Raw genomic sequence first — 27,033 nt, forward strand, 5'->3', positions numbered from 1 at the left:
TTCTTCCCACATATATAACCTACTGCACGAACTTAAGAACATCCCCTGCAGGACTATGAAAAGAAGAGTGTTATACTCAACTTTTCTATCTGAAAGGGATGAAAGCAAAAATCCCCAAGATTATCTGCTCGAACACCACTATTAATTTCTTAGATGAATAACCAACATTGGCGGACATGTGCCAAAATCCATGTCAGAAAAGGCGGAAACATAGAGATCAAACAGAAACCACACAATAAATCAACTTAGGCGCTAGGATGAACATTTTTATATCAATGCTTTGATGTTAAGCATCAGATTGCAGAATCTCTGTGCTGCGGAAGATTTGGTTCAAAGTAACGACAGGCAACAGCCAAATCGATTTGGAAGTTAGAAAGAAAGAGGGGAGTTGTTTTTGGGAGCTTGATGAACTTGTTTTGCTTTGGGGATGCTGTTGGACCCGTTTGCACTTTTATTGATACGACTGTTTCATTTTAGCATCTACTAACAGATTATACGCGTATATAGTATGTGAAACCGTTGTTTGGCATTTGCTCAGCTGTCGCCATGTGACGATTTTTTTGGTGCAACTGTTGTTGTCGGTTTTATGGGTGCGGGCGCATCCAATATGTCATCCCATAACTCAGAAACACAATTGAATGCAAGTTGTAGCAATTTGTTAGGTGAATCAACTGGATTAAGAACCATATAAAAAGACTCGACCCGACCAGAGTCAGATATCAGTCAACGTTCGTTCACGGCACGACAGCAATCAACAACCAAAAATGTTCAAGTTTGTGAGTAGCTCAAAGGACAGCCAGGGGACTCGAAGTTCTAATGGGTGAATCTCCATCTTCTCCGTCTAGGTGATGGTGTTCGCAGTTTTGGGATTGGCCGCCGCCGGCGTAGCGCATGTTCCCCATCCTCAGGTATCCCACCAAGTGGGACGCTCCGAGGATGTCCATGCCGAGGTCAAGTCCGAGCACAGCGATATTCGCGCCGACGGCTTCGATGCTGATCTCCTGGTGTCCAACAGCATCCAGCAGGCTTCTAGCGGTGATGTCCATGGCAACATCCACGGCAGCTTCAGCTGGATCTCGCCCGAGGGCGAGCACGTTGAGATCAAGTATGTGGCCGACGAGAATGGCTCCCAGCCCGTGGGTGCCGTGCTCCCCACTCCACCACCAATCCCAGAGGCCATTGCCCGTGCCGTTGCCTGGCTGGAGGCGCACCCACAGGTCCCCGAGCCCGTTCACCATTCCCATCACTAAGGCCCCACCCTGAATACCGATCGCACCATGGACTGTTCTCTGGATACCTTTCTTTACCTAGTTTATAAGAGTTCTTCTTTACTTTCAAATACATGCAAATGATTGCTAATGATTACATTAACGAGATCATGATTTTGACTTTGCTACTTTCGATTGCAATCAACTGTAACATAACGGTTTCGACCTGTCCAACGGGTTTGCTACATTCGAATTTCGCTTTCGATTCTCGCAACTTTTTAGCACAATTAATTGATGTTTTATTGCGTTCAATAAAGATGTCATGTCCGCCAAAGTAACACAACATTTTAAGAAAACGTGTTCTTCGGTGCCTTGTAAAAGTAACAGAGGGTATATGAAGTTCAAGAACATATCATGTTCAGGGAAGATCAAGACCTCTGAAACTCCAAGTCATCCCTGGTATCTTTGCTACACATTTGCTGTTAATTTTTTTATACCCGATACTCAAAATGAGTATTGGGGTATATTAGATTTGTGGTAAAAGTGGATGTGTGTAACGTCCAGAAGGAATCGTTTCCGACCCCATAAAGTATATATATATATTCAGCATCAATAGCCGAGTCGATTGAGCCATGTCTGTCTGTCCGTCTGTCCGTCCGTCCGTCTGTCCGTCCCCTTCAGCGCCTAGTGCTCAAAGACTATAAGAGCTAGAGCAACGATGTTTTGTATCCAGACTTCTGTGATATGTCACTGCTACAAAAATATTTCAAAACTTCGCCCCGCCCACTTCCGCCCCCACAAAGGACGAAAATCTGTGGCATCCACATTTTTAAAGATACGATAAAACCAAAAACGCAGAATCGTAGAGGATGACTATGTTTTAGAATGTAAGATCTCAACCAGATCGTATAATTATTATAGCCAGAATCAAGAAAACAATTTCATTCTTTCTCGCTCTGTCTCTCTCTAACACACAAGTTTCATGGTCGGTTTTGCCAATTGCAAAATATGAGTTCAAGGATCTCAGAACCTATAAGAGCCAGAGCAACCAAATTTGGTATCCACACTCCTGTGATATCGAACCCTGACCGTTTCATGTCCAAATTTCGACACACCCCCTTCCGCCCCCGCAAAGGACGAAAATCTGGCGCATCCACAAATCTCAGAGACTATTAAGGCTAGAGTAACCAAATTTGGTATCCGCACTTCTGTTAGATCTCACTATAAAACGTATATCTCAGAATTTCGCCCCACCCCCTTCCGCCCCCACAAAGGACGAAAATCTGTTGCATCCACAATATTGCAGATTCGAGAAAACTAAAAACGCAGAATCATAGATAACGACCATATCTATCAGATTGCTGAATCTGGACCAGATCAGATAATTTTTATAGCCAAAAGGAACAAATCAATTGCACTGGCTACGCAGCGCCCGACGTCACGCTCAGACTGATTTTCTGTCTCTCTCGCACGCACTCTTTGTCGTGTCGTTTAATAATAGCAGCGTCTGCCGGATTAGAGCCATACTGACTTAGTATCGGGTATAACTGTAGAGTTGCGGTGTCCGCAGCAACTCACAACGTTCCCCCTCGTTTTTACTATTGCATCGAGATAAATATGATTCCGAAGTTTTCTTTTCATAAGAGAATTGTCGTAGAAAATTTAAAAACATGTATTATTGTAGAATAGTTTAAACCCTAGCGGTATTAGACAGCAATGTACGGTTCGGAAGAGGAAGATGAAGTGGCTGACATCGTGTTTGAGGTTATTTCTTTTAGAGAGAGAGGGAGTCTGAGAGGTTATAGGCTGAAGGTGGAAGAGACAGAGACGAAGAGATGGAGAGAAATAATACAGCGATGTACTCAGGAGAGTACCGCTTAGAGTCTTGGCTCATTTCTGTTCGTCTGATTGCAAAATCATTCTCATAGGCCGAATATCTCTCTTAAATCCTTAGGATAAAGGGTAGCACCTGCAAAGTGTTTCAACTAATATGGCAAAAGAGAAGCGTTATCAGCTTCTCATTCGATATTTGAAAGTGTCAAGAAACTACCTTGACCTTTTTGGGAATTATTATTAGCCAAATTTGTATAATTCATATTTATCTTCTCAATAGGGCCTAATATGGCAAAAGAGAAGCGTTATAAGCTTCTCATTCGATATTTGAAAGTGTCAAGAAACTACCTTGACCTTTTTGGGAATTATTATTAGCAAAATTTGTATAATTCATATTTATCTTCTCAATAGGGGCTAGAAGCAAGCTGGTCTGGGCGGAAAGTTTGATTCTGAGAAACGAGTCACCTTATACAGCTTAAATTGAATATGCCCTAGATTTGAATAGAGCATGTTGTGGACGTAATTTCAAATTGCAATATTTTGAGCAATTTATCTCCTAACAAACCAGATTTGTTGTGCAGCTTAAAAGAGAAAAGCAATTAAGAATTGAATGCCAAAAGGCGCCAAGATGCAAATTTAAAATCCATAAACTCGCCATTTGTCGTCATGCTGTAAGTACTACATTAATTTAACTGTTCTTATTTCGTTTCATGATAAAAGAAATGAAACCAGTTATGGCCAAGAAACCGAATATTATGTGAACATGATGCCGATGCCCCAGAGTCCCGTAAGTTTAAAAAGGGAGCTTCTCTCTGGGTCAAAGAACTAGGGCCATTGAACTAGGGCCAACCTATAGTGTTATATAGTTATATTTATGAGACAGTTATCTACCATTACCATTGAAAATCTGTCAATCGAATGCATCGAGCTTATTGGAATAAGCTGAATACAGATACAGGCCTTCGAGGTGTTTTGATATTCATAAGAGATGTAGAGCCCAGAGAAAATTCCATTTAAAGTTTGTAAGCTTTTACAATTCATGTGGTGCATACACATGTACATATATGTACATGTTGTTTACTCATAAAATGCAATTAAGTAAATGTGGGCAAATGGGGATCCTGATGAGATGAGAAATTGTTGGGGATTTGTGTTCGTACTCCGCTCTTTGGGGTTCAAATGAATGTGGTGGTTCTAGAAGGGTTTTAGGGTGCATCTAGATGGGTTTGGGGGAGCAAATGCAAAACGAACTCGCTGCAGTTCGAATAGTCGAAGATATGTTCAAGTTCTGCTTAGGTTTAATGAGCAAAGCTCTTCTGTTTGCAGCTTGTACATACTCGTATGTTGGTTTTAGTCAGAAATACTGTTAATACTTGTTGAAATATATATTCTAGCTTGATCCTGAAATGTTCTAAGTAAATAGGACCATGTGTGTAGAAATTGTTGGGAGCGTGGTGATTCGAAGGCTATAAATTTAAAAATCTGTTCCATGACTAGAGAACATACATATTAAAATAAAGAAACATTTATAACAATGCTAATCAATGTTTAATACAAATTAAAGTCTGAAATAGAGAGAACAATAGTGGGATGAACAGAGCATGAAATAGGAAAAGGAATGGCAATCAGAGGTATCAGAAAATAATTCAACTCGCCTCAGTTAATTAGCCCACAAATAACGTCAAAGGTAAAATGTGCTGGCCAAGTGCGAGGACACCGCAAACACGCACAATTTAGATTTGTATTGATGTGATGGATAAACATTTGTCTAAAATCGAATTTGGACATTAATTAAATGCCCATTTGCGGCGGAATAGATTGATGGCACTGATGGATAAACGAATTACATGGAAACGAGCCTGGAAGCACGCAGATGAGTGTGAATTTCCGCACTAATTAACATGCGCTTTGATACGTTTGGTTATTATTATATTTTATTGGTACGTTTGATGTTAATGATGGTTTCCAGACCGCGGACAGCCCACTGTTATGTGAATCGAAATGAGTTCTGTTTTGGTTTTGGTTTCGTCCTGCTGCTTGCCGAGTGGTATCCGGTTCTCAAGTGCTGCGCGGCGTTGCATCCGACCTTGAGCTGGTGCTGCCCCCAAGGCTTAGCTCCGAGTCCACACAAACACCCCCTCGGCTGGCCTGCACTCACATGCTGAACTTCAGACCAACTGCAAGGAAAGGGGGGTAAAAGTGTGACAAAATAATTAATGGCAAAGTTCCTACTTAATGAGAAAGTCATTAAAGTTGTGCCATGGAAAGTAGGCGATCTGTAAAGCGATTTCGCTGAGAATTTGCATTTTTTTGGATTACCAACCTCCAGTATTTCGCTGGGCCTTCATCTTGGAGGGCTTCTTGCGAAGGTCCGCCAAACTCAAGCCGCCGCTGCCGCTGGGTCCATGGGTGTCGATCTGCATGTTCTCATCACTGTCCGAGGCCTGACTCTTCAGCATTTTCTTCAAATTAATCAGCTGGAAACGAGGGAGTAAGCATAAGCCTCGGATCAATAGGAGGTTTTAATCTGAGATAGTGTACTCACATCTTGCTCTACACGATCCTTGTTGAACAGTCGCTTGGATTTCTCGGAATTGGCGTACTTAATCTGGTTTTCAATGCAGCTGGAGACGCCGTCGCAGGAGTTGAACCAGGCCTGGAGAATCTCGACAATCTTGCCAGTGTTGCCGGGTGGTATGTCCCGACCCTGGGCGTACTCCACCTCAAGAATGCGTGTGTTCTGGAACAGTTTGCCATGAATAATGTCTGAAAACGGAACATAAAAACGGAAATTTAATAAGTTTTCCTCGGCTTTTCCGTCGCATATATAAGTAGTCCCCTAAGCGTCTTGTCAACTTTTCTCTGACTAATTGCCCAGAACGAACAGTGTCTGAAGTTGGCAAAAGTGTGAAGCCTGAAGTGGCAGCATTGGAGTGCAGTGAAAACGCCCAGCGACAAGCCAACGCCATGCCCAGGATTACAGTTTCCCTTCGACATTCACAACAAGTGGGCACTCGTTGACGCGCCCCAGACCTCAGTCGAAGAGTTGTTTGGTGAAACCGGAACTGCAAACTTTTTCATTCAACTGAAACTTTAACTGCTTATCCACCTGCCTGTCGAGCCTGTTGAGTGTTCAAAACCAGCGTTTCACAAACGCATTGGAGACTTGTTCGTTTAAAAACCATAGGGGGATTTATTCGTAAAGGCGATTTTTGGTTTGGGTAAACCTTTTAGAGATGCCTTTTACAGATGACATGTGACATTGCAGATGGAAATTCGTTGAAAAATGTTCTCGGACTGGATGGTTTTAGTTTTTGTTTACCAGCCACACATATACGTAGAGCCCTTCATATACTGCACAAATTCGGTTACAAATAAAACTCTTCGTGCAAGGTCTCGAATTTCCAAAAAGTGTTATTTAAGCTGTCACAGAATCCTTAACTAATTAAACAATGGGATTAGCCCGAGTGCTCCCATATTTGCCAGGCACTCAATCAATATCTCCTTTCCTTCCCAAATGGGAGTAATTCCACCAGGCTACCCCAAATCAATTAAACTGATTAGGAAACTGCTTCCACAGACTGCAGCCCCCATATAATAAATAATCATAAAACGGCATCGAATCCAAACCGAAACGAAAATGCCGAATACTGGAAAGTGGAGACACGTATACAATATACGTTATCCGGGCAATCAAATACAAGTGCTTTCACTTTTCCTTTGGATATTTTAAGGCTACGTCTAGTGTAGCGATTAGCTTTGTCAAATTACTGTTTCTGTTGGTCAACTCTATTGCCAAATACCACTCCAGGGGACGTAATCCGGCAAATGCACTCTGAGGCATTGCTACAAGAGTGTAATTAATTTGAAACTGAAATGTTTGCTGCCTGTTTCAAATTTGTTTTAAAGAGGAACTTAAATTTATATCTGGCAGATTACGCGGAGATCTTCGTCAGTCAAGCTCACAGGATTCGGTGATTGTGCTTTGTGAACCGATTCATAAAACTACAGCATCAACTTTCCAAGTCATGGAAAATGGTTGGCTTTCCCTCTATAACTGTTGCCTGTTTCGGCCATTACTAAGCCGAAGTTAAGCCCTTAAGCGCTTTTTCCCCCAGTTGACTTTACGACCACTTGTCCTGAAACGGGTACACAGGACCAGAACTCGCACTCGGACCAGGATCAGGACCAGGACCAGGACCAAGTTTTTGTCTTTATGGCCCAGACTTGTGACATAAATATTCAATGAAATATGCTTAAAATTCGCACGCTGATTCAATTCAATTTCGCTTACACTCTTTAAGTGATTTGGTTTGACAAATTGTCAAACATATTTTTAATTAGCTTGAGAGCAAATTGAATTTGATGCCGTCGGATTGGATATGATTGGAATGAAGATGGGAATGGGATGGGAGCCACAAAAGCTGTAAAATTTGTGAGTCATTTTCGCGTTGACATGTGTCTTGTCTCGCATGCTGGCGCCTCTCCCTAGCCAGCGCCGGAGGCTCCGTGCATGTCACAGAATGCGGGCTGTGGGCTGCGGGCTGCGAATTTGCGGTTTTTTTTCCTGTTGCGTGGCACGAAACGCGAAGCGAATACAATCAATCATGCTTACTGCTGGGCCCACAAATTCTGGAAAAAAACCGTTGACGGACAGCGAAATGAATCGCCTGAGTAGGCCGTCGACGGCTGTTGTTGTGGCTGGGGCTGTAGCTGCCGTTGCGGTTGCGGCCTCCACCCTTATACGAGTATTGTATTCATAATTGGCAGCAGGCCCGTGCAGGCATATATACTATAGTTAAAACCTCTCTCTGTGTCTCTGGCTAAGGCCACGTTAAATAACCAGTGCAATCTCCGGAGAGCGCAAATATCTCTCAGGTTACGCACCTGTCGCCGACAGCTTTGCATTTTCCTCGGGTGCGCCGTCGTCTCCGCACCTGGCGTAATAAAACAGAACTTATTAATTGAAATTTTACACAAAGACCAGAGAAACCTGAGAAACGAGTCACCATATACAGCTTAAATTGAATATGCCCTAGATTTGAATAGAGCATGTTGTGGACGTAATTTCAAATTGCAATATTTTGAGCAATTTATCTCCTAACAAACCAGATTTGTTGTGCAGCTTAAAAGAGAAAAAGGCTGGCGAAAATCCTCTAGCTGAACCCTCCACGAGGGTGCCGGCTGGGCAATGGACACTGCAGTACCCGGGACAAGGGTAATGCACTGTCGCTTGCTCTGTCCGGGGTAATGCAGTGTCTAGCTAAGGCTATGGTCCGGCGTCTTCCCGATTCAAAGTCGGGGGAACCGAACCAGGGCCATGGCTAGAGGTGCCTGGCGGTCAGGCCTAAAACGCTAGGGGGTGGTCCCCCGAAAAATATTAACCAGTATGGACCCTCGGGCCAAATATGGAGGCGAAGAAGGAAGATAAAGCACGGGCTGGGATGTCAACCCAAACGTTGGTGGGAAGCGTGACTGCTACCACCGGCGGGCACGGGGAGGAGCAATCCTCTCTGCGTGTCGCCAGCGGTCACACCTCAGACTTGGCGGGAGCAGGCCAAGTCAGTTGTAAAGCTACTGCCACAACAACAACAACAAAAACAACTCACTCCGCAGCCTGCAAGTTGAGCCGCACAGATGCCGTAGTCGACACAGACACGGATCTGGAGAGCGTGCTCTCTATGAGCAGGACGGAGGCAGAGAGCCTTCTCCGCTCACCGGAACCAGGCACCAGCTCCCTGCGTAGGGAAGGGCCGAAGCGTTCCAAGGAGGGGATGAAGGCCAAAGCACAATACAAAGCGGCCCTCAATATCAAAAGCCAGCTGCAAGGTAAAGTAGACATCTCCCAGGAGGAGAAGGTCAAGCTAGCCTGGGCCAAGCAGCGAGTAGAGGAGGGCCGACTACATTACGCCCAGATGCCACAGATGAGGGCGTCGAATGGCGAATATGCCAATAAGGTGGAGGAGATGATGGCCACCAAGAGGCAACGCTCGACTGAGAGTGCCATTAAAGACACTCCGGCGAGCAAGCGGCAACGCGGGCCCAAGATGACACCCCCTCCACCGAAAGTGGCCAAGAAGCCATCGAAATCGAACGCGAAGGTCAGCGATGTGACCAAACGACATTTGATCGTGGCACTCATCGACCGGAGCGAGGAAAACGGCAAGATGTCAGCGGCACAGTGGAAGCTTGTGCACGCGCGTCTCGTCGACGCACTGTTTGCACACATGGAAGAAGACCCCGCGGCCCCTATGCCCACGTTCGATGGTGCTGGGTGGCTAAATGGGGTTAAGATCCTAAAGTGCAACGACGATCCAACCCTAAGGTGGCTGACGCGTACGGTCTGCCAACTGGAGGCGATGTGGGAGGGGGCCAAGCTGGAGGTTGTGGACCGGGAGCTTATCCCGTCCAAGCCTAAGGCGAAGGTACTCTTCCCAATCACAATCCAGGGAGACCGAGCGCTGAAGCTCCTTCAGCGGCAAAACGCGGACGTGCCAACGACCGATTGGAGGATCCTACACATTGGTAGCCCACTACCCAACGAGGGGGCCAATGTGTGATCCTCCAAATAAACAAGGAGGCAGAGGATCTGCTGTATCCCAAGTTCGGGAAGATGGCGTGGGGCATGGGTAGCGTCTACCTGCTCCTCAAAAAGCGCCACCCTGAGGACAAGGACGCGCATACCCTGCAGGTAGGCGAGGTGGAAAAGGACTTAGGTCTCGAGTCCATCGTGGAGGCCGCCCAGGGTCTTGCGCTTGAGGACGAAGACGAGGAAGACGGTGACCTGACGTTAGTAGTCAACCCGTCGGATGCAAGTGAGCCAGCCACCCATGCTGAGTGTGCTGCAGCTAAACTTGCATAAAAGCAAGGTAGCGTCGGCGGAGCTCCTCATCGCCATGGAGCAAGGGCTCGCCGACATAGCTCTAGTCCAGGAGCCCTGGATTGCGACAGGCAATTCACAAACTGTTCTACGCAACATCGGTAAGCAGGAACAGAACCGTCGTACTCGTACGAAAGGGAATCCATGCTTACCTTATGTCTCATTACAGCACGGATGACCTGACGGTTGTGATGCTGGAAAGCGAGGAAAAGCGCCTTCTGGTGGCTTCCTGCTACATGGCTCACGACAGACCCGCACCACCCGACGAACTCAGGAGCCTGGTGACAGAAGCCGGCACCAAAAACTATCAACTCGTCATCGGGACGGATGCCAATGCCCACCACAATGTGTGGGGAAGCACCGACATCAATGATAGAGGTGAGTCACTCTTAGACTTTATACTTTATACTAATCTATATATAGCAAACGTCGGGGAGGAGCACACCTTCGTGGGTCCGACTTCATCCAACGTGCTAGACCTAACACTAGCAACGGGAAACAGTACTACGGTATCTAGCTGGAGGGTCCTTGAAAGACCCTCCTTCTCAGATCACAAGTACATTCAGTTTAAGTGCGACTTGAAACATTCTTCGAAGGTAATAGTCTATAGAAACCCCCGGAATACAAACTGGGAAAAGTTTAAAAAGACAGTTACTTCGAAGCTCGCGAGTCCGGGCACAGTGAAATCCGCGGAGGACATAGAGAAGTCTCTAGAGACCCTATCCAACGCGTTGCTGGACCCCTACCACACATCGTGCAACCCCTCGAGGACGAAGAAGAGGTCCAAGCCACTCTGGTGGAGCCGGGATCTCTCTCTTCAAAGGGACAACCTCAAGGAATTCTTTAAGATCGCCAAACAAGCGAACGAAGGGATCGTCTATGAGGAATACAGACTCCTACTCAGGAGCTACAAGAAGGAAATACGTAAAGCACAACGGAACTCGTGGAGGACCTTCTGCTCCAACATCGAGAAAGTACCAGAAACCGCACGGCTACGGAAGCTGCTCTCTAAGCAGCCTACCATACAAAGCCAATTAAAGCTAGATGACGGACAGTGGACAGAGGGCAGTGACGAAGCCCTAACAGCACTAATGGAGGAACATTTCCCTGGTTGCACCGAGGTCGCTGATGCCAAAGAGCACCAGGACCTAGCAACCGAGGAACAACACCCCCCAACAGATTTGTTAACCACCAAGCGAATCCACTGGGCAATAGACTCCTTTGCGGGCACAAAAGCAACAGGACTTGACGGGATATTCCCAGCCATGATGCAGGTGACCAAAGAGGCGATTACCCCATGGCTCTCCGCAATATTCACAGCTTGTATAAGTACTGGCTATATCCCTATCCAATGGAGAACCTCGAGAGTTGTCTTCCTCCCAAAGGCAGGAAAGTGCAGCCATGCGAGGCCCAAGGACTATAGACCGATAAGCCTTACCTCCTTTATATTAAAAACGCTAGAAAAGCTGCTGGACTTACACATCAGGAATGAGGTAGGGGGACTGATGTCAACCAACCAGCATGCCTATACTAAAGGGAAATCGGTGGAGACCGCACTACATTCGGTAGTAGCTACCATTGAGAAAGCCCTTCACAATAAAAAGTATGCACTGGGAGTATTCGTGGACATCGTGGACATTCAACAACGTGGCTACGGAAGCAATAACAAATTGCCTGGTAGCAACTAATACACACCCAGCAATCAACCTGTGGATAAGGAACCTCCTAGGTTGCAGACGGGTGCAATCAGAGTGGGGCACCGCTTCCATGGTGAAAGAGGCACACAGAGGCACACCCCAGGGAGGAGTCCTGTCGCCCCTCCTGTGGAATCTGGTGGTCGACGACCACCTTCCACGAAAGGAAGGCCCCAATAATAACAGCTTATGCGGACGACATAAGCATACTTATTACGGGTGTTTGCCCATCGACCCTCAGCTCACTAATGCAAGGAACACTCAGGGAGATACGCGAGTGGGCGGAAGAAGTAGGACTCAGTATCAACGCGGACAAGACGGACCTCATCCTCTTTACCAAGAGGTACAAGGTACCGATATGGACCCCTCCGAAGATCAATCAAACTATGCTAACCCCAAAAACACAAGTCAAATACCTGGGCACAGTACTGGATAGTAAACTGGCATGGAAACCCAATGTATTGGAAAGGGTGAAGAAGGCCACCATTGCGCTTTATGCATCCAAGAAGATGCTCAGCAGCACATGGGGCCTATCTCCGGCTCTGATGCATTGGATTTACATCTCGGTGGTGCGACCAACTCTGCTGTATGGAGTCTTAGTGTGGTGGCAAGCTACTGGAAAGAAAACGTATCATAAGCTTATGGAAAGGACTCAGCGACAGGCTTTGCTCTGTATTACAGGGGCGCTGAGGTCAACCCCAACAAAAGCACTCGAAACCCTACTTGGAATCGAACCCCTAGACATCCACGCCCGTCTGACTGCAGGAAAGGCAGCACAACGCCTCATCGCTTCAGGAAATATGTCGCCACAAGAATACGGGCATAGTTCAATTGGAAGGGAAATGAACAGATCAACTGATTACATGACCCCCCAACATGCCTCGACGTAAAAACAACTGCATCCTTGGGACCTGAAGACTGGAAAATCGGAAGAGACCAAACGGAGCACCTCAATATATATACGGACGGCTCCAAGATGGACGGAGGAGTAGGAGCGGGCCTATACTGTACAGACCCTGAGATAAGGCTGTCATATAAGCTACCGGACCATTGTAGCATATTCCAGGCAGAGGTTTTTGCCATCAGGAAAGCAGCAGAAGTCGCTCTTCTCACTGAAAGAGCACACGATGCGGTCAACCTATTCGTCGACAGCCAAGCGGCGATAAGATCCATGCAGTCGTCCGCAGTCAGTTCCAGAAATGTCTTGGCGAGCAGGGAGGCACTAGATACCCTAAGCACGACAAAGTCAGTGCGGATCTACTGGATTCCCAGCCACCAGGGCATCGAAGGGAACGAGACGGCGGACGTACTAGCTAAGGAAGGCGTCGGGCTGGCGAATACGAGAACCGAGAACGTGCCTGTCTCCCTCAGAACGCTGCAAAGCGATCTAGAAAAGCAGGCCGGATCACAAACCGAATGTAGGTGGAGGAGTACCACCGCCTGCAGAACCTCGAAAATCATGTGCAAGGAACGCAATGACAAACTCAGCCACTACCTGCTGCACCTACCACGGAAGGACTGCAGATTATTAGTGGGAATATTAACGGGCCATTGCCTGGCTGCGGCGCATGCAACAAAGCTAGGCATCACAAACAGAGACAGTTGTAGGAAATGTGACGAACCTGGGGCAACCGAAACCCCGGAACATCTCATCTGCAACTGTCCTGCTCTCTTAAGGGCAAGGAGGAAGTACCTGGGCGCCCCAGTGCTGGCATCACTGGAAGATGCCTCCAAGAGGACGCCACAGCAACTACTGGCCTATGCGAAAAATACCTCGATCCTCGAGGACTTCAAAACCCACTAAACACTGCCGCGACGGTTCATACCCCCACATGCAAATTTAAAATCCATAAACTCGCCATTTGTCGTCATGCTGTTAGTACTACATTAATTCAACTGTTCTTATTTCGTTTCATGATAAAAGAAATGAAACCAGCTATGGCCAAGAAACCGAATATTATGTGAACATGATGCCGATGCCCCAGAGTCCCGTAAGTTTAAAAAGGGAGCTTCTCTCTGGGTCAAAGAACTAGGGCTATTGAACTAGGGCCAACCTATAGTGTTATATAGTTATATTTATGAGACAGTTATCTACCATTACCATTGAAAATCTGTCAATCGAATGCATCGAGCTTATTGGAATAAGCTGAATACAGATACAGGCCTTCGAGGTGTTTTGATATTCATAAGAGATGTAGAGCCCAGAGAAAATTCCATTTAAAGTTTGTAAGCTTTTACAATTCATGTGGTGCATACACATGTACATATATGTACATGTTGTTTACTCATAAAATGCAATTAAGTAAATGTGGGCAAATGGGGATCCTGATGAGATGAGAAATTGTTGGGGATTTGTGTTCGTACTCCGCTCTTTGGGGTTCAAATGAATGTGGTGGTTCTAGAAGGGTTTTAGGGTGCATCTAGATGGGTTTGAGGGAGCAAATGCAAAACGAACTCGCTGCAGTTCGAATAGTCGAAGATATGTTCAAGTTCTGCTTAGGTTTAATGAGCAAAGCTCTTCTGTTTGCAGCTTGTACATACTCGTATGTTGGTTTTAGTCAGAAATACTGTTAATACTTGTTGAAATATATATTCTAGCTTGATTCTGAAATGTTCTAAGTAAATAGGACCATGTGTGTAGAAATTGTTGGGAGCGTGGTGATTCGAAGGCTATAAATTTAAAAATCTGTTCCATGACTAGAGAACATACATATTAAAATAAAGAAACATTTATAGCAATGCTAATCAATGTTTAATACAAATTAAAGTCTGAAATAGAGAGAACAATAGTGGGATGAACAGAGCATAAAATAGGAAAAGGAATGGCAATCAGAGGTATCAGAAAATAATTCAACTCGCCTCAGTTAATTAGCCCACAAATAACGTCAAAGGTAAAATGTGCTGGCCAAGTGCGAGGATACCGCAAACACGCACAATTTAGATTTGTATTGATGTGATGGATAAACATTTGTCTAAAATCGAATTTGGACATTAATTAAATGCCCATTTGCGGCGGAATAGATTGATGGCACTGATGGATAAACGAATTACATGGAAACGAGCCTGGAAGCACGCAGATGAGTGTGAATTTCCGCACTAATTAACATGCGCTTTGATACGTTTGGTTATTATTATATTTTATTGGTACGTTTGATGCTAAATGATGGTTTCCAGACCGCGGACAGCCCACTGTTATGTGAATCGAAATGAGTTCTGTTTTGGTTTTGGTTTCGTCCTGCTGCTTGCCGAGTGGTATCCGGTTCTCAAGTGCTGCGCGGCGTTGCATCCGACCTTGAGCTGGTGCTGCCCCAAGGCTTAGCTCCGAGTCCACACAAACACCCCCTCGGCTGGCCTGCACTCACATGCTGAACTTCAGACCAACTGCAAGGAAAGGGGGTAAAAGTGTGACAAAATAATTAATGGCAAAGTTCCTACTTAATGAGAAAGTCATTAAAGTTGTGCCATGGAAAGTAGGCGATCTGTAAAGCGATTTCGCTGAGAATTTGCATTTTTTTGGATTACCAACCTCCAGTATTTCGCTGGGCCTTCATCTTGGAGGGCTTCTTGCGAAGGTCCGCCAAACTCAAGCCGCCGCTGCCGCTGGGTCCATGGGTGTCGATCTGCATGTTCTCATCACTGTCCAAGGCCTGACTCTTCAGCATTTTCTTCAAATTAATCAGCTGGAAACGAGGGAGTAAGCATAAGCCTCGGATCAATAGGAGGTTCTAATCTGAGATAGTGTACTCACATCTTGCTCTACACGATCCTTGTTGAACAGTCGCTTGGATTTCTCGGAATTGGCGTACTTAATCTGGTTTTCAATGCAGCTGGAGACGCCGTCGCAGGAGTTGAACCAGGCCTGGAGAATCTCGACAATCTTGCCAGTGTTGCCGGGTGGTATGTCCCGACCCTGGGCGTACTCCACCTCAAGAATGCGTGTGTTCTGGAACAGTTTGCCATGAATAATGTCTGAAAACGGAACATAAAAACGGAAATTTAATAAGTTTTCCTCGGCTTTTCCGTCGCATATATAAGTAGTCCCCTAAGCGTCTTGTCAACTTTTCTCTGACTAATTGCCCAGAACGAACAGTGTCTGAAGTTGGCAAAAGTGTGAAGCCTGAAGTGGCAGCATTGGAGTGCAGTGAAAACGCCCAGCGACAAGCCAACGCCATGCCCAGGATTACAGTTTCCCTTCGACATTCACAACAAGTGGGCACTCGTTGACGCGCCCCAGACCTCAGTCGAAGAGTTGTTTGGTGAAACCGGAACTGCAAACTTTTTCATTCAACTGAAACTTTGCTGAAAACTGAAACTGCTTATCCACCTGCCTGTCGAGCCTGTTGAGTGCTCAAAACCAGCGTTTCACAAACGCATTGGAGACTTGTTCGTTTAAAAACCATAGGGGGATTTATTCGTAAAGGCGATTTTTGGTTTGGGTAAACCTTTTAGAGATGCCTTTTACAGATGACATGTGACATTGCAGATGGAAATTCGTTGAAAAATGTTCTCGGACTGGATGGTTTTAGTTTTTGTTTACCAGCCACACATATACGTAGAGCCCTTCATATACTGCACAAATTCGGTTACAAATAAAACTCTTCGTGCAAGGTCTCGAATTTCCAAAAAGTGTTATTTAAGCTGTCACAGAATCCTTAACTAATTAAACAATGGGATTAGCCCGAGTGCTCCCATATTTGCCAGGCACTCAATCAATCTCTCCTTTCCTTCCCAAATGGGAGTAATTCCACCAGGCTACCCCAAATCAACTAAACTGATTAGGAAACTGCTTCCACAGACTGCAGCCCCCATATAATAAATAATCATAAAACGGCATCGAATCCAAACCGAAACGAAAATGCCGAATACTGGAAAGTGGAGACACGTATACAATATACGTTATCCGGGCAATCAATACAAGTGCTTTCACGTTTCCTTTGGATATTTTAAGGCTACGTCTAGTGTAGCGATTAGCTTTGTCAAATTACTGTTTCTGTTGGTCAACTCTATTGCCAAATACCACTCCAGGGGACGTAATCCGGCAAATGCACTCTGAGGCATTGCTACAAGAGTGTAATTAATTTGAAACTGAAATGTTTGCTGCCTGTTTCAAATTTGTTTTAAAGAGGAACTTAAATTTATATCTGGCAGATTACGCGGAGATCTTCGTCAGTCAAGCTCACAGGATTCGGTGATTGTGCTTTGTGAACCGATTCATAAAACTACAGCATCAACTTTCCAAGTCATGGAAAATGGTTGGCTTTCCCTCTATAACTGTTGCCTGTTTCGGCCATTACTAAGTCGAAGTTAAGCCCTTAAGCGCTTTTTCCCCCAGCTGACTTTACGACCACTTGTCCTGAAACGGGTACACAGGACTAGAACTCGCACTCGGACCAGGATCAGGACCAGGACCAGGACCAAGTTTTTGTCTTTATGGCCCAGACTTGTGACATAAATATTCAATGAAATATGCTAAAAATTCGCACGCTGATTCAATTCAATTTCGCTTACACTCTTTAAGTGAGTTGGTTTGACAAATTGTCAAACATATTTTTAATTAGCTTGAGAGCAAATTGAATTTGATGCCGTCGGATTGGATATGATTGGAATGAAGATGGGAATGGGATGGGAGCCACAAAAGCTGTAAAATTTGTGAGTCATTTTCGCGTTGACATGTGTCTTGTCTCGCATGCTGGCGCCTCTCCCTAGCCAGCGCCGGAGGCTCCGTGCATGTCACAGAATGCGGGCTGTGGGCTGCGGGCTGCGAATTTGCGGTTTTTTTCCTGTTGCGTGGCACGAAACGCGAAGCGAATACAATCAATCATGCTCAAAAAAACCGTTGACGGACAGCGAAATTAATCGCCTGAGTGGGCCGTCGACGGCTGTTGTTGTGGCTGGGGCTGTAACTGCCGTTGCGGTTGCGGCCTCCACCCTTATACGAGTATTGTATTCATAATTGGCAGCAGGCCCGTGCAGGCATATATACTATAGTTAAAACCTCTCTCTGTGTCTCTGGCTAAGGCCACGTTAAATAACCAGTGCAATCTCCGGAGAGCGCAAATATCTCTCAGGTTACGCACCTGTCGCCGACAGCTTTGCATTTTCCTCGGGTGCGCCGTCGTCTCCGCACCTGGCGTAATAAAACAGAACTTATTAATTGAAATTTTACACAAAGACCAGCAGCGGGTGGCAGTGTCAGTAGGGCGTAGGACAAAGTCGACAGATAAATTTAACAACGCCTAACCTCAAGGGCGGGAGCTAACGGGAAACTTCTGCCATCAATATGAATTCGCGGGAACTATGGCAAAGTTTTCACCTAAAACTGACTGAAAGTGCTCGGCGATGACGACGACGACCTCACAGAGAGCTTAGCATCCTCCGAAAAAAGTTTCGCCCGCCAAGTAACAGGCATATGCCGGAGGCATCCGAAACAAAGATATTCAGGAATGGAGTAATGGAGTAATCAGAAACAGCTGCGCAATCAAAGTACACCGGCTTTAAGAAGGGGCGGTGCCAGACGAATGGGTAAGGGGATGCAGCCGCCAAATGGAGCCTGTAACGAAGGACAAACTTGCAATCAGCAGGAAGACAGCTTGCATCTGGGAACAGATAATGCACTTTGGGAAACACCGAGAAACACTTGCAGATCCTAAATGGATCCGAGTCCTTCATTGTGTTTTTGTGTTTCATGGAAATGTTTTCCCTTCGATAGACTCGAATTAACAATCTGTTTTTGCATTCAATTTTCATTGAATGCAGGTGAAATTTGAACTGCTTTTTCGACAGATAATATACAGATTACGAAACGGTGCAAGCCTATTGAAATTTGTTGGTTGAAACAAGTGTTAAGTGCTCTCTTGCGTCAGTAAACATCTCAATGTTTTCAGGGTTTCTTGTTTTTTCTTTTGTTTATTTTCTGCTTTTCTGAATTGCAAATCCCTATAGAACCACAAAGCACAAGAAAAAACGAGGGGAAACGTTGTGAGTTGCTGCGGACACCGCAACTCTACATTTATACCCGATACTTAGTCAGTATGGCTCTCCTCCGGCAGACGCCGCTAATATTAAACGAGACGACAAAGAGTGCGTGCGAGAGAGACAGAAAATCAGTCTGAGCGTGACGTCGGGCGCTGCGTAGCCAGTGCAAATTGATTTGTTCCTTTTGGGTATAAAAATGATCCGATCTGATCCAGATTCAGCAGTCTGATAGATATGGTCAATATCTATGATTCTTGATTCTTTTTGATTTCCCGTATCCTCAATATTGTGGATGCAACAGATGTTCGTCCTTTGTGGGGGCGGAAGGGGGTGGGGCTAAATTTTGAGATATACGTTTTATAGTGGGATCTAACAGAAGTGCGGATACCAAATTTGGTTACTCTAGCTTTAATAGTCTCTGAGATTTGTGGATGCCCCAGATTTTCGTCCTTTGCAGGTGCGGAAGGGGGTGTGGCGAAATTTTGACACAAAACGGTCAAGGTCCGATATCACAGGAGTGTGGATACCAAATATGGTTGCTCAAGCTCTGAGTTCCTTGAACTCATATTTTGCAATTGGCAAAACCGACCATGAAACCTGTGTGTTAGAGAGAGACAGAGCGGGAAAGAATGAAATTGTTTTATTGATTCTGGCTATAATAATTATACGATCTGGTTCAGATTTTACACTCTAGAACATATAGTCATCCTCTACGATTCTGCGTTTTCAGTTTTTTCGTATCTTGTGGATGCCACAGATTTTCGCCCTTTGTGGGGGCGGAAGTGGGCGGGGCCAAGTTTTGAAATATTTTTGTAGCAGTGACATATCACAGAGGTCTGGTTCCAGAACAGCGTTGCTCTAGCTCTTATAGTCTTTGAGCACTAGGCGCTGAAGGGGACGGACAGACGGACGGACGGACAGACGGACAGACAGACAGGGCTCAATCGACTCGGCTATTGATGCTGATCAAGAATATATATACTTTATGGGGTCGGAAACGATTCCCTCTGGACGTTACACACAGCCACTTTTACCACAAATCTAATATACCCCACTACTCATTTTGAGTATCGGGTATAAAAATAGAGGTAGAACTTGAGGCCATCTCACAAAGACGCTCTTGAGCTCCTAGAATTATGCGGAACTTTCCTTTGACATAAAGGCTTTCAAAAGAAATTAACTGAAACCGAAAACTGCTCACAGGCCCAAGGCTCAGGCCCAGACCATTCCACACACGCAATATGTCAGAAACAGTGCGCAGTGCTTTGAGCAAAGGATGATGGCGGTGGCGGAAACAACTTTTGTGGCATGTAGCACGGTGCAATGGAATTCACGAGTTTACGAGCATTTTCGACTATTATTAATGTTTAAATCAGGAGCCAACCAAACAAAATCCACTACTAGATCAAGGACCAACGGTCCAACGGCTTCCAAGTGAATTTCAATTATAGAAAGCATTTAGTTACCATATCCTCCCCCTGCCCATCCAGCATACCAGGCCTCCCTCCCCAAGCCAAATGCTTCGCTAATGCCAGACGGAGCAGCATTAATGAGAACGCAAACAAAGAGCCACCTGCCCTGCAGCCAACTACAACTACATTAAATTGCGATGTCAGATTACAACGTCTAATGCCATGGCACTGATTTCGCATTTGGAATTTCAGGTAGCATCTGCCCCTTGCCCTGCCCTGGTGGATGGCTGATGGCCATCCATAATATAATATCATAATAATACCATCATAATATAAATCTCAGTCGCGTTGGGGCGGGAATCGCTAGGATTTGGAACCAATTAGAAGAGGCGCAGGTGCTAGGGCGCAGACGCCCACTCACACTTCGTCCATTCAGGTCAAGGGGCCTGACCAGATCGAGATACAGATACAGATCCCGGGGAAATGTTATTTATGAGACAGTTGGCCTTGAGGCATAAGGCGTTGAGTTGTCACTTTGTTTGCTCGGATAATTGACAGCGAAAGATTCCATTAAAATTTTTTAGCATGTTATTTGCTTTGCTCCAGCAGTTATCCAGCTGTCGTTGCTGAAACGCCGTAAAAACTTCTCTGCATAGTGGTAGGATGAAGCGAGGCGGCAGAAACTGGTGGCAGGTGGCTGGGGCCTATCTCCTCACGTCACTTAATGAATCCGGCAAAAGAAAGCACCCGCCACAGTCCAGTCGATGGCAGAGCCATCTATTTTTTTAAACTGGGGCGCCAGGACGCGTCAGCTGTCCCGGCTAATCAAGTGCACTGCTCCTGGGAGCAGGAGCGGACTGGAAATTTGTGATGATTGCCTTCAAAAATGCTAAGGCTCCTCCGCCATTTGTTAGTTACTGTGTTTACTCGTGAAAAAATTAGCATTTGATTCAATTATGCAAAATATGATGAGAAAATATACTGCCACCCACCAGACAAGGGTGACCATGAAATGGAGAATTTCTCGTTTGTGTGTCCGGTTTCCGTGAACTGTGAGAGCAGTTAAGACAATAGCCCGACCGCTTAAACGTGACTAAGGTTAAGAACAAGTTGAAGGCTCCTAATTGCACCTGATGTCTAGGCAGACAAGCCAAATTTCCGAATTTTGGATTTGCGCTGCCATTACAAAATTGTAACTGTAAGTGCCTCTGTTACGGCCTCTCTCGGCATTTTCTGCTCTGTGGTTAAGCAAAGTGCAGCCGTGATTATTTTACCGTGTGTGCGTTGGAAACGTTTTTGAAATAATTTGGAAATGTTTCACTTTGGCTTAGCTCGCATTCTGTGGGGAAAAAGTTAGTTCCGGTGCGGAGTTTTTGCTACCATCCACAGTGACGTGTAATCACTTTGGGGCAGATAGTTTGGCACAGAGCAAATCAAGTACATATCTATATAGAAGACCAAGGGTTAATTGATGGAGCGAAAGAGGAATTTTACATCAGATTCTGGACAAAAACCAGTTCGATAAAGGACACAGGGTACCACATAGTTGTGCACTTTTTCTCGCATTTTCTCAATTCTATGTCATTCTGGAAAACTTTCTTCGTTCCGTATTTGTTCTTTTCTTCATTTTTATTGTTGTTGAGATTTTACTTTGTCATTAATTTGACGCAGTTGGCAGTTTGTTTCGGTTTTTCCGTTGAGTTCAATTGTTTCGGCTTGCTTTCGAGATTATAGAACAAAGGCTTTCAATTTAATTTGCGATTTGCGGCAAGGCAAGCCATTTCGTCATTTGCCACACGACATCTCGAGAAGAGAATGCCACGCCATGCCAGTTGACAACTAAGCTCTAAAATTAATTACACTTTTTCACTTTCGAATCCATCATCAGGACTCACATCCTCAGTACTGAATGCCTCCTCGAGTCGGCTCTAATCTCTGCCACGCCCCCACTGCTGTTTTCGTATTAGCCACGCGCCCAACAATTTGCTTACCAGGCCATAGAAATATATGAAAACAAAATATCAAAACAGTTTCATGTGCGTCAATGGCCGCATAAAATATGCGAGCACTGCGACCGCGTTCGGCATGCAAATCGCGGAGTTAACATTAACAGAGACTTAACGGACAGGCTACAGGATAACAGTGGATAGCGTAGAATAACAGTGTCCTAAAAGCAGACTTCAACTTCCCCTGCGTATCCTTTCGGGTAGCAGCTGCTGTCGCTGTCGTCTTGGGCTTATCATTTTTTTTATCAGCCAGCCGGACAAGGAATTGACCTTGCTCGCAGTTTTACGCTCTGCTCATTAGAACCTAAATTGCTTTCCCCGGCTCTCAGTGTGTGCTTCTGTGCTTGTGTGCCCGCGATTATTTGGCTTACTTTGTGTATTGTTATGGCTATGGTTGTTGGCGGACTTATCGATGGAAATGACAGGAAAACCAGAAAAGTTATTCTCAGACTTTTCCGTCGTGAACTTTTTCAATAGTGGATTATTGTGGGATTCAGCAGGAAACGAGCCAAAAGTGAATAAAGAACTCGAATCAGGAATTAAATTTGCAATAAGTGAGGCAGCGGAAATTTCAAATATGCAACAAAAGGTTGCACAAAGGGCCTTGATGAAAATTCTCATCCGCTTGCCCTTTATGACAATTTATCAGGGATTTCGCATTTTATTAGTTTTTTGGTGTTGTTTAGCAGCAAACTATGTAGCCGATGGCGAAGTGAACGAAAAAATAAAAGAACGAGATTAATTAAAATGCAATTTGTTTCTCGTATCGCAGAGGGAGAATGAGAGAAAGAGAGAGAGGGAGAGAGAGAGACACAAAAATATAGTCGTTCTCTGTTGGTGGGAATTCTCAGGCATTCATATTTGCCAAAACTAGACAAAGACTTCGTTCAAAACCAAACGAAAAACCTCAATTAGTTGTGACAGTACACACGGGGTGTGAGGGTTGTGCTTCTGCGAGAGCGGTAACAACGTCAAATCCAATTTTGGTAGAGCCCCAGCCCCAGCCACAGCCACCCACCCAAACAGACCCCCAGGCCACTCCACTAAGAACCCACCAACTCCGACACACACACACACATGATGGGAAATATTCGGATATGGAAATGCTTCATCCACATGGAACCTAGACAAGCATTGCATATTATTATAACGATTTTTTGTTGTTTTTGTTGTTTGCACTGTTGGCGGGCAGAATCAAGGCGAAACTACTCGTATCGCAGGGGGTGGGGTCACACCCGGGGATATAACAAATGTTGACATGTGCAGGGTTCCAAGGATAACACGCCAGTAGTGGGGGAAACAATCAGGGAGACAATTTGAGCCATTCCGGATTTGGTTGCCACTTGTTGACATCGGAATAGGATCAATAGATTAGAGAGAAATGGAATGGATTGGATTGGATTGATGGGTCTTCATTCCGTAACCAAAAGTCATTTTAAAAAAATTTACAACTGAAATAGTTAATAGTAAATGCATCTAAACAAACATCAGGAATTCTTTGTGCAGAAATAATTGAAATGTTGACAACTTTAATGGCTCTCAAAGACACTCGAAAATCACAGAAACTAGCCCGAGGTAAATCAATAAAGGCATCTCAAAGCCATGTGACACAATACAAGTCAATCCTTAATCTTCTAAACTACTAATTGAAGTGTCCTTGAGCATTTTACCCTCCAATCAATTGCTTTCATTCCTTTAGCTATTCTCCTTTTTAAAGTTCAGACCAGGAACTGGCCCTACCGACATTTCGACTAAGCATAGGTGGAGGAGTGACTTTCCCTGCGTGCCTCGCTCTTTGCCTTCCTTTGTTGCCCTCCTTCTGTTGCCTTCGAGGTAAATGGTGAAAAGCGGCTTTTGTCGTGTAATCGAGAACTTAAACATTTAACAAGTGGCTAGGGGTCTAAGCCGTCATCCGACAGCCGGGGCCATCAATTTCAATCAGCATTTGTCTATTCTTAGTCTATGGGTGCTTTACTTGGATCCCACATACTGGCATGGGGCTGTTGTACGGAGAAGTCAGGGATAACAAAATTGATGAATGTTTTTAGCATGACTCGTTTCCAGTTACCCAAAACAACAAACAGAAAACAGAAAACAACAACTCGACTTTAGAAAAAACAGCAAACAAATGGCTGGAGGATGGAGGGCACAAGGCAAAAAGCCAGCGTGTGTGGAGTATTATCGCCATCATCCCATCGAGGGGAAGCACAGAAAAAACCTATCAAAACAAACGATAATGTGGTCCCTCTGCTGGCAGGGTCGCCTGATGATGTGCAGGATGAATAATCAGGATGTCGATGCCATTAAGCGATGCGAGGGCGACTGGCCCCCAGCCCCGCTCCCTCTAGCACCCTGTGCGATGATGTGCTGATTGCCCCGAGGCGAGCCAAGTCAATTGGTCAGTCAGCAATAAAATCAAGAAGAAATAAGAATCAGCGCAATTCCGGCTACTTGCTACTGTCTGTGGGTATCGGTGTCCCCTCGTACTCAACTATAAATCGAATTAAATCACGTTTAAATATGGCAGCGAAATGGCGTGTCGGGTGTTTAGTGGGGGCCATCGCTTGAATGGCATAATGAATCGGCAGTAAAGTGAGTTTTTCTTAAGTCTCGAGGAGCCAAGGATTCACTCGAATTTGTTTGCGGAATCGGATACGGCGAGGCCGATCAATTTCCTTGCCAACCTTCATTATTCCGATATTGCTGGATAGCTTTTAAGTTGAAGAATATTCCCATTAGCTTTAATTAATCGAAATTGTATATTTGTTGTCGAAGTTTTAAGCTTCCGGGCATTTCGAGAGTCATTTCATTATTCAGGATGTTGGGCTAGCAGCAGCAGCAGCAGCCCTTTGGCAGTTTCAGTACCAGCTTTGACTCGACTGCTGCTCAGAGAATTTGCCCTGGTTAATGGTAAATGGGCACAGCAGACCGCAATTCATCTTCGTTTCATTATTTTCCTCTGTGGCAATCGTTGATGGCAAAGCTACAGCTTTCAGGCAGCCACTGTCTTGCCACTTTCCATTTTCATTGACAAATTTATTTATTAACATTCGAGTTCATTAAACCAAAACTTCAGTCCGCTGGAGGAGCTCAATTCAGCTCGGAACCGATCCATCCAGAGACCATCGGGGTTTCACACGACTCGATGGAAGCTTATGGCCAAACGCATAAATCACTGCCCCGTCGATGTCGATGCTGCTGGCTGTCTAGTCCAACCACCAACAACACCAACAACGACACCGACCCCTCCCATCCACACTCAATCTTCTGTGCACCATCTCATCCTGAGTTCCTATCAATTCGGGTTTCCTTCTCATTGCGCGCCTCCCTTGTCGGTGGAAAAGTTTCCCGGCGGTCTGGGCAACAAAGTAGTTTTTAAAGCTTTTCCAAAATATCTTTTGTTAAGCCGTAATGGGGAGGAGGCTGTGCTGGAGCAGGGGCGATAGTTGTAAGGAAGCGATCCTGGGCTGGGGTACATATCTCAGTCTACTCCAGGGTCGAAATTACAGTAATATTTATAATTTGCCGGGACTCCGTATTTCGGACCGACGATGGGGACGGGGCGGCAGTCCCGCGGACGGGAGCGATCGTAGCGTGGGACGTGGCAGTCGGTTTCACCGAGAGCACTCAGGCTATCGCCGAATAGCGCCTTCAGGACCCCACCGAACTCAGAATCAATACGGAGGTCTTTACTATGCGACAATACCGACAGGTGTCGCCGAGAGTACCTAGGCTATCGCCGGACAGTACTTACGGGACCCCGCCGGCCTGAGAGTTATGTAGGGGCCGAATTTAGGGAAAGAGTATGGAACATCACGGATAAGCACAGTTTTCTTTTGGTAATGCTTAAAAGTGCAGATACATAGTAACTTCGAAAGTGGATCGTAAGCTGCAAGCTTTCCGAAAAGCTTTCTAAAGAGAGTCGGCGCGCAGCGCACGCATTTAAGCGAAAGACGTCACGTTTACCTTGACCCAAGAGAGTAGCGTAGCGTAGGGAGAGCATAGATTAAAAGCTTGACCAAAATTTCGCTCAATTGGGCGAAAGATCATCCGATTATGCAGTTAAAGTTCCTAAGATCATCCGATTATGCAGTTAAAGTTTCCAAATATCATCCGATCTTCGAGCTTTTGGTTCGGTACCGGTTAGCTGAACTTGCAGAAGTTGGGCTGGAGTTATTGACTGAGAATCGATTGATTAAAGCGGACGTGTTTACTCGGGAATAAATAAATATATATATATATTTAGCCAACGAACAGTTCTGGCATCTACGCCATACCTCTTGAGTTGAGTTTCAATTAAGACCGAGAATCAGGAGATTTACCCACGAAAGCAGTGTAAAGAAAAACCTAGCTGGTATGTCCGTGATTAGTTTGGAAAGTGTTCGTGGTAATATATATATATAAGAACTTGTGTTATAGGACGGCGGCCCGTAGCCACGGTACTGCTCGTGCGATCATCCGTTGCATAGGAGTGCATATACGGTGTGGTCTACGAGAGTTGTGGGGCGGATCGAAAAGACAAGTAGTGAACCCGCGGGAAAACACCGAGCAGCGAGACCTGCAGCTTGGCGTTGTCTGTCGAAAGCCTCAACCACCGTGTGGATGCACGGCGAAAACCAAGAGGCGCCTCCGGAACTTTATTTTTGGCGTCATTGATGCCACCCGTTATCGAGCCTCCAATGTAAGTGTAGTGCGCAGACCGACGTCGAATCGGATCGGCGACCTGAAGTCAAGCTAAGGAGCTAATGTACCCCATCGTCAACTGATTTAGCTGCGCCAGCGACACCCAATAATGAACTCGAATTGATTGCATTATTTTTGGATTCTTCCGGAGGCGCAGTCCTACTCAGCCTTGCTGACATGTCTCCCGACCACGTCAATAGAGGATCGTAGTTACTCGTTGATGTAACACACGCCCCTTTTTCCTCTAGATTTCATGTGCTAGGCTAAAACCATTCTCGTTCGTCACACGATGTATACAGTTTTATAGTTAGTTATGTAACACAGCCAACATAATGGTTTTTG

General features: G+C 45.4%; 3 protein-coding genes across 3 annotated transcripts; 1 reads left to right on the forward strand and 2 right to left on the reverse strand.

Moving 5' to 3' along the window:
- Positions 1 to 668: 668 nt before the first annotated feature.
- LOC117190880 (larval cuticle protein 1-like) lies at positions 669 to 1,368 on the forward strand. Its single transcript, XM_033395897.1, has 2 exons — positions 669 to 776; positions 846 to 1,368. The coding sequence occupies exons 1-2, from the start codon at positions 765 to 767 to the stop codon at positions 1,248 to 1,250; spliced, it is 417 nt and encodes a 138-aa protein (XP_033251788.1). The 5' UTR covers positions 669 to 764; the 3' UTR covers positions 1,251 to 1,368.
- A 3,601-nt stretch (positions 1,369 to 4,969) lies between these two features.
- Positions 4,970 to 6,885, reverse strand: LOC117191600 (COP9 signalosome complex subunit 7-like). Its single transcript, XM_033396420.1, has 4 exons — positions 6,781 to 6,885; positions 5,587 to 5,880; positions 5,365 to 5,518; positions 4,970 to 5,218 (listed from the first exon to the last, which is right to left on the reverse strand). Exons 1-4 carry the CDS (start codon positions 6,883 to 6,885, stop codon positions 5,196 to 5,198), a joined length of 576 nt encoding a protein of 191 aa, XP_033252311.1. The 3' UTR covers positions 4,970 to 5,195.
- Positions 6,886 to 14,923: 8,038 nt separating this feature from the next.
- Positions 14,924 to 16,673, reverse strand: LOC117191601 (COP9 signalosome complex subunit 7-like). Its single transcript, XM_033396421.1, has 4 exons — positions 16,569 to 16,673; positions 15,364 to 15,657; positions 15,142 to 15,295; positions 14,924 to 14,996 (listed from the first exon to the last, which is right to left on the reverse strand). Exons 1-4 carry the CDS (start codon positions 16,671 to 16,673, stop codon positions 14,974 to 14,976), a joined length of 576 nt encoding a protein of 191 aa, XP_033252312.1. The 3' UTR covers positions 14,924 to 14,973.
- Between the last annotated feature and the right edge of the window lie 10,360 nt (positions 16,674 to 27,033).

This window comes from Drosophila miranda (genome assembly GCF_003369915.1).
Source record: "Drosophila miranda strain MSH22 chromosome Y unlocalized genomic scaffold, D.miranda_PacBio2.1 Contig_Y1_pilon, whole genome shotgun sequence".
Taxonomy (NCBI): Eukaryota; Metazoa; Arthropoda; class Insecta; order Diptera; family Drosophilidae; genus Drosophila; species Drosophila miranda.